Source organism: Sander vitreus, chromosome 21 (genome assembly GCF_031162955.1).
Source record: "Sander vitreus isolate 19-12246 chromosome 21, sanVit1, whole genome shotgun sequence".
In the NCBI taxonomy this organism is placed as follows: domain Eukaryota; kingdom Metazoa; phylum Chordata; class Actinopteri; order Perciformes; family Percidae; genus Sander; species Sander vitreus.
Genome location: NC_135875.1, coordinates 14,109,890 through 14,124,251, shown reverse-complemented (window position 1 = coordinate 14,124,251; position 14,362 = coordinate 14,109,890). Strand labels below are relative to the sequence as shown.

Here is a 14,362-nt window from a genome sequence, read left to right as displayed (position 1 = left end):
ACATACTGTATGTATTTGAGGTGCTGGAACCAGCAAGTGTTTAGTATTGTACTGTCTGTCAACTAAACCTTTCAGCACTACCTGCATATTTCTCACAGGGACATCAGACTCCACTATTCATTGGCAACAGGTTATTGTTGTTGTTGTTCATGAGGCAGCCTAACCCTTGTAATGTTCATGTCTATTCATGTGGTGACAGTGAGCCCTGAGGTGGGCCAGGATCAAAGGAAAAGAGATGGAAAAGGCTGAATTGCTTTGTTGTATCATCCATGCAGGATGGCCCCTGAGGTGATCCTGGCCATGGACGAGGGTCAGTACGACGGGAAGGTGGATGTGTGGTCACTTGGCATTACCTGCATAGAGCTGGGTAAGAGATGGCCATAACATTGTCCACAAGTGTGTTCTTTTGTGTGTTCACAAAGCTGAAAGCATCAAACCCTTTTCTTTGCTTTCTCCTCTCATCTTTTTTTGTTCTTGCTCTTTATCTGCCACTCTCTGTCACGCTATGTCGTGCTTTGTCACTCTAGCGGAAAGAAAGCCTCCTCTGTTCAACATGAATGCTATGAGTGCCTTATACCACATCGCCCAGAATGAAAGCCCTGTGTTGCAGTCTAATCACTGGTGAGATTCCTAAATGTCCTTTTTAGGCAAATAAGACTTTTGTTGTTGGTTTAATGGGCAACGAGGAGCATTTTCTTGTGTTGCTTGAGATTATGTTACAAATGTTGCTTTTATAAAGTAGCTTCTAATGTTACTGAGGCCCTTTCAACATGATGTTTTTCAAAGGATGGAGGATTGATTACATTTATGATTTTACACACATTTCCAGGAAGTACAAGAGGCTGACAAAGTGCTGATGAAGGAATTAAAATTGTAGAAATAAAATTAACTTAACACTATGATGACAGTCAGAATTTGCAGCTTCGGTCTGTTGCAGTTAGTTTTACATTAGACAATAAAGACAATAAAGTGTTGTGTGTGACTTGGTGCTTGCAGATCACAGGGAATCAAGAAGCACATTGGTTTTATCATTTCTGTTCAATATAAACCCACAACACCTCCTGTGTGATGCTACTGTTTCACCCCAGTATGCAGTCAGAATAGGCACATGTTAAAGGGTTTTAAATGCTTTATAACATCCTGCAAAAAACTACTGACAAAGAATAATTAAAAGTTGATATTTTACTATGAAAACGTCAGCACATAGAGCTTTAAAAAGTATTGAGTGAGACCAACTAAATTCATGGATCTGTGTTGAAGTTCAGGTCATTTACAAGCTGCTTCATTTATCATAACATCCCAGTGTTAATGGTGGTTTTATAATGACAATTTTATCGTTTTCAGGTCAGATTATTTCCGCAATTTTGTGGACTCCTGTTTGCAAAAGATCGCCCAGGACAGACCTACCTCTGATGTGCTGCTCAAGGTACAAAGTGTTTGATTTTGTACATGAAGGCAGGCGGCAACGTGTGATTATCTCTTTGTTAGAGTTTTTAGCCAGGGAACGAATTGTTTGAAGTTGAAGGAATGAATATTATTTGTATGTTCTAATAAAATAATGTGATGTACATTATGTGAAGGGCACATATGGTGCTCTCAAGTGCTGCGCCAAATTCAACAGATGCAAACAAATATATTTCGTTCCTTTTTGTACACCAGGTGTTCAAATTGAATTAGTTATTTTAAAATAAAGTGCTACCCTTTTCTCTTTAGTTACAACCAGCTGTAAATAAATAAGGGTTGCAGGATATTGACAAAATGTGATATTGCGATATCTATATTAATTTCGATATTTTTAAACACATGTAAAATTACAAAAGTTACGGGAAAACGCATCAAAATAGATTCATAACAAATTAAACAAGTTTTCTTACAACACAAGGTTTATTTCAACTGACATTGTCATACTGTCATACAGTGACATTGTCACTTTCATATTGGACTGGTACAACATGATTCGTTCCGTTTAGTTGTCTCTATCTATTTCTTCACTTGCACTGTCACTCTGTTGAAATATGCACACACGTCACATGGTACGCTCCATAGGGTTTGTCACGTAGTGGACCCGTGTGCTGTGTACTAACATGTGCAAGTGGCACAGTAACTGGCCAATGAAACATGATCATTACAGCGTTTCAAGCGGGCTCTAAATCAACCAACTAAGCCACACAGCCAACGGACGGGACACAGCGCTGCACAAAATAAAATAAATATTGCATACTTATTGCAACACTTTCAATATATTGCGATAACGATACTGAGTCAATATATCTTGCACCCCTAAAATAAATACTATAGTAGTCTCTGTTTACGTTTGCTGTTCCAGTTGACTTAAATGTGTGCTGGCATAACAAGCAGGTCAGCTTGTTGCTGTTGGGGAAACAAATGATTTGCCTTTGTCTAATATCAAAGGAAAACAGTGAATGGAGGTGTAATGTGTGAGCATCAGTAGATGTGTTTCCATTTACCTATTTTGACGCACATTTTGAAGTATTGCATTTGCATTTTGCGCTTGCTTGAGGTGGTTTTTGCCTTTGTCGAAAAGACTTGATTCGCTAAATGGGATGTGGAAACACCTTTGATGAATAAGTAGCAGACATTTACTCACAGGACTATTCAGGTGTTGCATCTGTCGGCGGCCTCCCTGATATCCCCCTAACATGTCTTTCATGTCTCCGGACAGCATGACACATGGTCAGTACTCACGGACATTAAAGAACAATTCAAACTTGCTCAATTGAACCAAATTCCTGAAGACGTCTCCATTTCTCTCGTTCTGGGTTAGATGGCAGAGGCAAATGTTTTGTTTTCATCTAGCAACCTCTACTTCCTCTAATCCGTTTACTGGCGGCTTACAGCCATGCGTAGCCTAAAGCTCCAACTTCTGACGAAACTACGTTGTTAACTCGCTCCAAACCACTTGATGGTAACACAACTAATTTGCATTTCTTTCTTGATCTCAGACCCTCAGGATCCTGTGACTATTTTATTGTTCATCCATTCTCTTAACCCTTCTATCCATCCAGCACCATTTCCTATGCAGAGAGCGTCCCATGACAGCTGTGATGGACCTGATCGCCCGCACCAAGGATGCTGTCCGCGAGCTGGACAACCTTCAGTACCGGAAGATGAAGAAAATCCTCTTCCATGAGGCACACAACGGCCCCGCGCCAGAAGGAGGTGAAGAGGAAGAGGTAAGAATGGGACAGAGGGGAGGAAGAGGCCAACAGATCTGTAGGGAGACATGAGGTTAAAAAAAATAGAAGTCTGGGGCGTTCGCCCCATGTTGGCTGGGTCCTGCAGCAGCGCAGGGTTCAGGTCCGACCTGCTGCCCTTTGCTGCGTGTCGTCCCCCATCTCTCTTCCCCTTTCATGTCTATTCACTTTCAAATGAAGGGAAAAGCCCCAAAAAATAATCTTTAAAAAACAAATTAAGAAAAAATAAAATAAAAGTCAGTGACTGATGGATAAATACTGGCCAATATTGGCTTTCTCAATGTACTAACTAGGGATGTCCTGATCAAGTTTTTTGTCCCCGATCCGAGTCCTTGGGTGTCCAATCCGATACTGATTGTAGGTACCGATTTACCTAAATGTTGATTGAATGTGTATCTGACACATTGAAATAACAGCTGTAGACTAAATTTGACAAACCTTATTTTTCCCAAGCTACCTGATCCAAGTCCTGGTTGGAATGCTCACACCGTAGAAACCTGCTGTCATAAATGAGAGCAATGCTGCAACACTAGCAGGCGAGGTTGACAAAACACAGTAGAGTACAGTAATGAAAGGATCAAACGTGTTCCGCTTTATTTTAACAGATACTTTAAAATATGCCCAGATCAGCACCGATATTGATTCTTACGGTTGCCTAGGGACTTCTCTACTTTAAACATTACAGTGCTTTGAGTGGTCTGATTTTTGGGTGGGTGTGATTTTTGAAGTGAAAACCGTTTGTGTGCCTCAAAGTTGGTCATTGTGTCGCATTTCCTGCTAACCCCGAGTATGACACAAGGACTCTTGAAAACACACTCATTACTTCACATTTTGTTGTAAATGTGAGATTGGAAATCTCTCCAAACCTTCAGAAACTCACAAGAAACTTCATAACGGAGTTCCTGTAGTAACCCTAAAGTTTGTGGGATTCTAGTTAAACAAAATGAGCTACCTTAAAAATGAAGCTTGCAAAAAAAAGCTGGTTTTGTACGTGTGAATATATATATATATATATATATATATATATATATATATATATATATATATATATATATATATATATATATATATATATATATATATACAAAGGCCTTTGTTTGCATCAACATTTAATTCCAGTTGGTTGTTCCCCCAAAAAAGGAAATGAAGGAATTCTAAGAATGTGGGGCTGCACTTTTATAGTGTAGGCCTGTGTCTCACTGTTAGTTTGTTTCATATTTACTGTGTGTCTGCTCAGAAGGGTTTTCATAGGATAAGCACATTTGTGTACGCTATAAACTGGTCAAAACACTTGTACCACCTGACAAAACGTCCTCTTTTTCTTTACCGTAAGGATGTGGAGCAGTATATGCTGCGCACCGGCACAGTCAACAGCATGGAGAGCTCCCACTCTTTGCCATCCATGTCAATCAGTGCCAGCTCCCAGAGCAGCTCAGTCAACAGCCTGGCAGACGGCTCTGACGACAGCGGGGAGATGGCCATGATGCAGGAGGGAGAGCACACCGTCACCTCTAACAGCTCCGTCCTGCACAAGCCCCTGGTCAGTCAAAATGTTTTCCTGTCTGTGGGCGGTCATGTTGAGGAGTGTGAGAGTCCTGTCCCTCCCAAAACTCTCTTTGACACATTCTGCACCATGTCCATCTGTTTCACAAAGAGCCTTTTCCTAAGACTTATATCATCATAATAGAAATAAAAAATTGTTTTAAGGTGCATACAATCATCAGTGAGTAAATTCTGTAAAGGTATTGGAAGCATAACCCTTTTACTTATTTTTAGCATTTTGTCTTACTTAAATACTGGAGTTGGACAAACTTGTTGTCAGGCCAATTTTACACATGCACATGCGTTGCCACCTACAGAGTAGAAGCAGAAAATCAAAACGCAGCACAACAGCCGAAGCTTCAGGTTTTGGTGGGCTGAGTGAATCTTCACTGAGCCAACGCCCCAAATGAAGTTAATGTCCCCTGTATTTGATATTTAATACTAGGATGACATTTAGCTAAACAACTAGTCAGTGGAAAATATCTATCCTTAATCCTAAACCACCACAAACTTGTCTTTATAAATCCTTTGCCTCGCTTCTCTTTCCTCTTTTGCTCTATCTTCGCTATGTAGAGCCATGACAACATCTACGATGATCCCTATCAGCCAGAGGTTGACCCACTACGAGAAGCATTGTCTGCAGGTGGCGGTGGAGGGGGAGGCAGCGGAGGAGGAGGGGGGGGAGGAGGAGGAGGAGGTGGAGGAGGAGGAGGAGGAGGAGGGAGGCGTCGTCGAGGCAGAGACCATTTTGCCACCATTAGGACAGCCTCGCTCGTCACTCGTCAGATCCAGGAACATGAGCAGGGCTCGGCCCTGAGAGAGCAGATGTCTGGGTAAGGTGACACATACGTGCCATTTATTGCTACAAAAGGAAGACAAAGCCAACACGTTTCAAGTTTATTTGTGTAGCTCCTAATCATACTTTCAGTGTGAAAAGGCTTTCCAGTAAATTTTAGAGAACAAATAAAACCTTCAGTGAAAACCTTGTTTGAAATAAGCGAATCAGAGGGCTTACCTTCCTTCTATCTAACTCCATGCTCTGCATCTCCTCACAGGTACAAGCGAATGCGCCGGCAGCACCAGAAGCAGCTGATGGGCCTGGAGAACAAGCTGAAGGCAGAGATGGACGAGCACCAGCTGAGACTGGACAAAGAGCTGGAGAATCAGAGGAACAGCTTCTCAATGGAGGGAGAAAAGCTCTCCAAGAAACACCAGGCTATCCTTGAGAAGGAGGTGAGCTGGTGGAGGGTGAGTGACCCATAGTGAGAGGAGAACGGAGGGTTGGATGAATACGAGATGCAGACATGTCAAGAAGCATTTCATCAAATATTACACCCCACACCGGGTTTGTGAGGCGCATTCCTAACTGCCGCCCGGAGTGGACACCTGGGACATATTGATTTCAGCAGCAATTTGGTTATTGAGTTGCTAATTCTTCTTACTTTTAGACTAGTCTAAGATTAAACCTCCGTTTATACAAATTAGTCGTTAGAAAAATCCCTAACAGCTACCTGATATATAGTGAATATTCCATATTTTTATCTTAAAAGCTCTGATGGTAATGAGATTGTTTTTTTTTCAGACAAAGGCTGTTCTGACTGAGGAGAAGAAGTTCCAGCAGCACATACTGGGCCAGCAAAAGAAGGAGTTGACGGGTCTGCTGGAGTCCCAGAAACGGCAGTATCGACAACGCAAGGAGCAGCTCAAAGAGGTGCTTCTAGGTTTTTCACCAGTCAGCTGACAACCACAAAAGTATCTCTGTGAGAATTATAGATAGAAACACAGTTCCTGTTGTACAGCTGTTGATCAGCTCGACCAGCTACTAATGGCACATTCCAATTTATCTCAACAAGAATTTAACTTCTATTCATTTATTTTTACCATTAAAATGACTTAAACTAAAATGAACCCTACGTCATACTAACACTATACAAGCAGCATTGATCTTTCAGCCCATTCAGCTAACACTACTGTACTTTCTGTTCATTGCCTTTCATTTATTTCCACTCCAGGAACTGAATGAGAACCAGTCAACACCAAAGCGAGAGAAACAAGAGTGGTTGGTGCATCAGAAGGAGTGTCTGCAGCAGCTGCAGGCCGAGGAAGAGGCAGGCCTGCTGCGGCGGCAGAGGCAGTATTATGAGCTACAGTGTCGTCAGTACAAGAGGAAGATGCTGTTGGCACGCCACAACCTGGAGCAAGACCTGCTCCGAGAGGTACCTTTTTTTTTTTTTAATTAAAATGGCGTGTCAATGTTGGATCAGCAATTCAGTTCTCCTAAAACCTATTTTAAGCAGCCATCAGTCCAGTAGGATTCAATATATTCCGTAATATTCCTCTCCTCACGATATTACAATATCCTTCCTGCCTCTTTATCATCTTCTATTCTTCTCTAGGACCTGAACAAGAAGCAGACTCTGAAGGACCTGGAGTGTGCAATGCTTCTACGTCACCACGAGTCCACCCAGGAGCTGGAGTTCCGCCAGCTGGGTTTGGTGCAGCGTACGCGGGCCGACCTGATCCGCACGCAGCACCAGACGGAGCTCACTAACCAGATGGAGTATAACAAGAGGCGTGAACAGGAGCTGCGTCAGAAACACGCCGTGGAGGTCCGCCAGCAGCCCAAGAGCCTCAAAGTGAGTGAGGAGGGAGAGGACAGCGAGGCGGTGGTGGTAGGAGTAGAGGGGGAGGGGGATGGCGAGTTCGAAAAGGGGAGGGAGATGCATGACGGTGAGAATGAGCTTGATGGAGCAGTATTGGAAGATGATGAAATGTGTGCGAGTGCCCCTGTGGTTAAAAGGAAAGTTGAGTTCGATGACAACAATATAACAAAGGGAGAAGATGAGAATGAGAGGGAGGAGTGGAAAGTCAGTGAAGAGGGGACAGTAGTGAGGGAAGTAGAAGGAGTGCAGTGGGAGTACGAGGATGATCCCAGTAAAACTGCACAGGTCGACACTGATGACGAGGAAGAAGAGGGCAGGGGCGTGGCTGACGGTTGTCCGTCAGAGTTCATCTCGTCCCTGTCTCCAGAAAAAAGAAGACTCCGTGACCGAGTGATCGATGAGCTGTCTGAGTTTTACTTCCCTGATGCTGCAGAGGAGCTGGACCCCGAACCCATCACTTCCCCTCCTCCCCCTCCCCCCACCCAGACTTCTTTCCCTTCACTCTTCTCTCACGCCATCTGCCTCCTCCTCTCCCTCTCCGCTGCTGCCCAGCCCTCCAACCTCACTTTGCTGCTACTCTCCATCTTCCTCCTCTCCCTCCGTCGCTCACCTCCTCTGCCCTCGGTGGCCTCTGTTCTTCTTTCCGCGGAGCTTGCCTTCTTGGCGCTCTTCTTCTCGTACCTCTTCCTTCGTTCATGCTGCTCTCTTTCTCTCTCCACATACCTGTCGCTCAGCCTCTGGGCCAACGGCCTCTTCAGTTTAGGACTCGCCCTCAGTTTGGGGATTTATTACATCCCCATGATTTTGATTTCAGCCTCCTTCCTCAGCTCTCCCTCCCTTTTCCTCTCTCTCTACTTGGTGGTGGTGCTGATTGTCAGGCCGGCCCGCGACTTCCTCCAGTACGCACCCCGCAAAGTCAACCGCCTCTGCATGCGCGTCCTTTTCCGCCTGCCTCGGCCCCTGTTTGCTATGTGCCAGTCAGTCCTGGGCGGCATGGCTGAGCGTAACCTCTATGAGATGTTTCCCAAAGCAGGGCGCAACTGGGGTGGGCGCCAGTCCAAAATCCCAGTCCCCCTAAAGAGCTTGCCTTTAGAGTATCAGGCTCGCTGCAGTAACACCTCTCCCTTGGCCAAGGGCCTCCTCTGGGTGAAGCGTTTCAGTAGACGCCCCCTCGGGGTCCTGGCAGACCTGGCTAACTCCGTAGTGCTAAAACTTGCTGGAAAGCTCCTTAAAAAGCTTCCGCTCAGTGTCTGGATCAAACTCCAGACTCTGGGCCTCTTGAAGAAGGAAAACCCAAGCAGGCTGCCCCGACTGCTGCCCAGGGAGGTCAGAGAGAGGAGACAGAGGGAGAGGAGGGGGAGAGAGAGGGAGAGACAGAGGAGGCAAGAGAGGTTGTTCCGTGAAGAGGCGAAGTGGGAGTGTGGGTTGAGGCGAACATCATCTGGAAGGTTTGTCAGGAGGAAAATTCGGCCGTGGAGATAGCAAGAGTGTGAGACAAATTGAAGGAAAGAGTGTGAAACATGCTGGTAGTGTGGGAGTGTCTGTGAGTGTGATCATGCTCTTTGTTCCATTGTTCAACCATCGTTTGTGTGTCTTTTTGATTTGGGCCTACATGTCTCTCTTGTTGCATAACTCCCCAAACGGTTTGTGGTCACATTTCTTAAAGAAGCTTTTCCAAACAGGCGTACATCGTACATGTGTGTACACAAGCCGTACTGTTGATTCAGTGAGCCCTGCAAACGTAAACATGCAGCTGAACCATTTGTTACTGTACCAAACCCAGTGAAGTTTTCGTTATTGTGCTTTTTGTAAAAGTTTTTTTATTTTTTTTATTTTTTATTTTATTTCATTATTTTGCTCTTAATTTGTAAGACAAATATTTTTATGGTTATTTTTAAGACCGGTTTTGTGCAATCTTTTGTTTTTTCTTTATAGTGGTCTTATTTGAGAGGGTGCACTGTTGTCTCAGTGCTTAGAACAAATATTACAGTGTTGCATAGCTTCATGGCTATAATTTCACCCCCCAAAGTGGAATACTGTGAAAAAAAACTTTGATTTCACTAACACCACCCTGAACACTAGCCCTCAGTCGGTATAAAAGTGCAATTAACAGCTGAACAGAAAGATGTGGGACCACTGTAGGACATTTGATATCGCTGAGAAGTGTAGTTTCTCTGTTTAAAAGTCCAAGTGGGAAAAAGTTAGCGGAAGGTCTTACATCTAAAGTTTGGGGCCATTTAGCTGGAATAATAAGCCTGTCCAGCTCAATTGTTTCATGTTAACACATCATTGGATATTATTTACAGCTGGTAAAATCATCTTTCAGATTCTAGTTAGATATACTATTATTATTATTGCCCTTTTTGCAATACTCTTGTTATGATTTACCATGTAAACATTCAGATATTTCCCCCATAATATTCCTTTTAAATGTGCAGCAGTTGAGTGCCTAGTTACAACTGTTTGCACAAATGTTAATATCTCTTGTGAAGTCACGTATCTGAAATTTATAATGGAAACATACGAAAGCAGGATATACTTTGGAGTAGGGAAAGTATAATTTAATAAAAACCTATTTAATATTTTTAATGTAGCTTAATTTATATGAAGCCATATAGACAATCATTTGAGACATATATAATCAGAAAATAAGTCCAAAGATTGATGCAACTACTGAATGTGAAAGTTTAAGCAGATCACCATCATATGAAAAGAAGATATCCACTAATAGCAGACATCTGTTTCATTTTGCACTGTCCCAAAGACGATTTAAAAAGAAGGAAAAAAAAAAAAAAAAAAGTGGGAGAACAGATCACTTTAACGATCATTAAAAGTTTAGTCTATGAAACATCAAAAAAGATAAGGATGTCTTCCAATATCTTGTTTTGCACAACCAAAAGTCCAAAACCCAAAGATATTTAGTTTACTTTGATACATGACGGGGAACAACAACAAATCCTCTGAATTGAGGAGCTGGAACCAGAGAATGTTTGGCATTTTTTCCACTGTTTTTGCTTAATGGATTACTTCAGCTGGACCAAAAAGAAAACTTGACATTAATTGAATGAAGTTTAAGAGAAATGTGCAGTTGTCACATACATCTATTTGAGAGTATAAGCGTTGTAAAATGTGCATGTTTGCAAGGGAAATCTGGTTAAGATGAGTAAAATGCATTAGTGCCTATAAATGCTAATTATGTAGGGAAAAGTGCCCTGTGCTGTATGTCACAGAAGGAGGACATTAAGCCATTTACATGGAGGAATATTGAGTAGGAAAACTTGTATCTTGACTGTATTTGACCCAGGCGGATGACAAAAAGTAGGGCACTTTTTGGGGAAGTCTATCTTTTTTAAGAACATTGTTTTATTTGAATGTAACTTATTTGCCATTGATTTTAAATGTGTGTTCCAGTATCAGTTATTTCCTGTTCCTCAGTGTATGTTTACATGTTTGTAATCTGTTTTGTTGTGACACCATTTCTACAGAGTTATATCACCTTGAGTTTTTTTCTTTTATATTTTATTTATAAGACTAGTACTGCATCCGGTTTGGCAGCCATTTTGTTGTCCTTTTATTCTCATTTTTAGCTGCATGAGTGTTGGCGTACTGTATGGCTGTGTGCTCGCAAACAGCAAAATATTTTGTCATACTTCCAGATTTTTTTTTTTTTTTCTTTACACAACAAAATAAATTATTTTGTGTGGAAATCATTGTCTTGTTTGTTTTTATGATTTTTGTTTCCATTATTTGCACGCTGTCTTCATTTGTTTACTTTTTATGATTTTTTTTAAGCCAATCTTATTGTATTGAAAGATCCTTTTATCATTTTGTTGATCATCATTCCTCCTGTATCACACATTTTATCTCTGCTATTGTCTGTGGTGCCTAACATAATGTTCTGTGACTTTGTTTAGTAGTATTTCTAATTCAATAAGGTTTAAATATGTTTAGGGATGTTAACTGATGGGTATATAATCATTATAGGCCTCATACAAGAAGGATGTGTTATTTGAATCCACGTCTCATGTGCCGAATCACAAGTTTAATTTAAAGTGCATGAAAGGAACAAACTAAGTCATCACACAGGTGTGTCTGAATATTTTAAAATATAAACATTCATTATTAATGATTATAACTTGCACAAAAAGGTTAAATAATATTGTAACCTATTTATTTTTTCAAAAAACTTTCTTTGGCTGTTTTTTTACTTTAGATGTCAATGCAGATTAATCACATTTTTGTTATTACCGTTTTCTGAAATTGTAGGTTTGTTTACATCTGACATATTTCTGAACATTGGGTTTAAACAGCCCCGTTCAATAATTATCACCTGACAAATGCACATCTGCATAGCTATAAGTCAACCTCTTTAATTAAATGTAAGAAAATACCTTTCCACAAACATTCCATTTACTTGTCCTTACATAATTAGGAATTGTATTAAAGGCAGTGACTGAAAGTGGCCTTCATTGCAATAAAATAATTGCATCCATTTATAATCACAAAGTTTAAAACATTTTTTGTTGCATAAATCTACAGTAGTCATGCAAACCGATTTCTACAGACACGAACATATTGTCCGCCACTGGAAAGTGGACAAAAAATGCACAAATAAGAATTTAATGGTATTGTATCAATCACTGTATGAATGTAACTCTTATAAAATGAGCACAGTTCTTTTAATTTGAAATTAAGTATACTACTCCACAATTGAAAATAATTATTATACTATTTAGTAATAATTCCGCAAGATTGGTCAGGCATCCAATAACAATGCCAAAATGACGTGTACTAAATGAGTGGGCCTGAGTCATTTTCCCGTGATGCTGTCACTGTCAAAGATTCAACATTTGACAGGTACAGTATTTATACTTTTTAAAATTACATGTTTACCATCAGTCGTGTCAGCATTTTGCTAACAAAATTGATAGCAAGTCGTTACAAAATGTCTTTTTCCCAGTGATTTTCTGTTTAACATCCATCTCCATGTTCATTTATAAAAGCACAGGAGCACTTTAGCCCAGCTGCTTCCTTCTCTGTCCTCTCTCCTCCAGTCCAAGGAGCTGCAGATTAAGCGTCAGTTCCAGGACACCTGTAAGATCCAAACCCGTCAGTACAAGGCCCTGCGCAACCACCTGCTGGAGAACACACCCAAGTCAGATCACAAGGCTGTGCTGAAGCGGCTGAAGGACGAGCAGACTCGTAAGCTGGCCATCCTGGCCGAGCAGTATGACCACTCCATCAATGATATGCTGTCGACACAGGCTGTGAGTAAGGCAAGGAGACGTCATTCATTTCACACTCGCACAACAACACCAGTGCTGTCCCTGGCGCGGGGGGCTGGCCTACCCGCCTGCCCACCTGCCTACCTGCCTGCCATGCTGCCCGCCAACAAGCCTCCTCCTGGTACCTCAGTGGTGATCTCCACCCTGTTTCCCCTACAGTCCTCCAAATGTACTTTTACCTGAATTTCTCGGATTTGAAAATGTTAGATCTTAGTTCAGAGGATAAATGTTAAAGAAAGAAAGATGTGTTTGAGGTTCAATCATGTCTCTGTACCGAGGCTTTGTTTTCCACTTCACAATTACATTAACTAGAGCTCGTTGAACCATAATGTCAGTTTGAGATGAGAATAGTAGATGTGGATCTTTATAGTCCGTAGGGATTAAACATTATCTTTTTAAATAGCGGGACATTTGTTTTACTAATTGCCTTTACTTTATTCTGCATCATAACAAAACTACAATACAGTCAAACGAGTTATTTTGATTTAAAGTGCTCATATTATGCTTTTTGGTGTTTTCGTTTCTGTGTATGTAATAGGCTTCCAAAGTGAAAAAGCCCAAAACACTGTTCACTAACTGCTCCAAACAGCTCTGTTGTAGTCCAGCCTTTACTTCTGTGACGAACGTGCGTCACTTTGTAACACGTTATAATGCTCACCTAGCTGCTAGCGTAGCACGCCCTCATACTCTGCAACTGACTAGCTAGCAGTGCTTACCTAGCTACTGCGCATGTGCGACTCCCAACAAAGATGGAACAGAAGTGAGATACCTCACTCTGTAGCTAAAACAGAGAGCTCAACACACAGGGTGAAAAGAGGAGCTGCAGCAATGTGCAGTACAACAAAAATATGGTGTTTATTGAAAATTAAACCACATAAACCTATTCTGATATAACCTCTAAATACAATTATGAACTTGGAACATGAGCATAATATGAGCACTTTAACCTAATTTATATTTACCATCATTTTGTCAGTTTGTGTTTTGTTTACTTAAGCAAAAGTATGCAAGTATAATCAGGAAAATGAGCTTAAATTATCCAAAGTAAAAGTACTCAATGCAGAAAAATGTCCCCTGTAACAGTAATAAATAAACAAACAAGCAAACAAAAAATTATTGAAATTATAACAATGAAAAGAAGCAAATCCTCACATTTGAGAAGCTGGAACCATGAAATGTATAACACCTGAAACAATTATCATTAAAATACTTACACTTACAGTACAGTACTAAGTAAATGTACTTAGTTACATTCCACCACTACTTAGGAGGGTTTTGCTTTTTAAATAGTCAAATATAAGCTTCAGCCCCCGCCCCCACTCTAAACTCCACTGCCCTCAAAGCATGGGACTCACTCACACACAAATCCCAGGCTTTAAAATGAATGAAACATAGTAGGAAGATGACGGGACATAACAAAATGTCTGGTTCAATGTCATTGAAGGGAACACCTTAATTACCTCACATGGCAGCATGCCACGTCAGCCCAGTAAGCCAAATCCCTGCTGCCCTTGTCTGTCCGCACATGTACTCATGCTGTGGTTAAAGTCTCAGTGGGAAGGTTTCCCACTCACTGATTAAACTCAATCCTTAGGTCAGAAAAACTTTTTTTAAACAAAGAATGTCTTTTGAATCAAAATTTAATCGGTTCCCTGGA

General features: G+C 41.3%; 1 protein-coding gene across 1 annotated transcript in view; it reads left to right on the top strand.

Annotated features, from left to right (window-relative positions):
• Positions 1-14,362, top strand: part of taok2b (TAO kinase 2b) — a 31,795-nt gene that overhangs the window by 13,774 nt on the left and 3,659 nt on the right. Inside the window, exons 8-19 of the mRNA XM_078278632.1 lie at positions 276-367; positions 528-621; positions 1,345-1,426; positions 3,027-3,194; positions 4,549-4,755; positions 5,331-5,400; positions 5,461-5,590; positions 5,813-5,990; positions 6,340-6,468; positions 6,770-6,973; positions 7,154-7,393; positions 12,475-12,687. Of these exons, the coding sequence (XP_078134758.1) occupies positions 276-367; positions 528-621; positions 1,345-1,426; positions 3,027-3,194; positions 4,549-4,755; positions 5,331-5,400; positions 5,461-5,590; positions 5,813-5,990; positions 6,340-6,468; positions 6,770-6,973; positions 7,154-7,393; positions 12,475-12,687 (1,807 nt within the window). The remainder of the gene's footprint in view (positions 1-275; positions 368-527; positions 622-1,344; positions 1,427-3,026; positions 3,195-4,548; positions 4,756-5,330; positions 5,401-5,460; positions 5,591-5,812; positions 5,991-6,339; positions 6,469-6,769; positions 6,974-7,153; positions 7,394-12,474; positions 12,688-14,362) is intronic.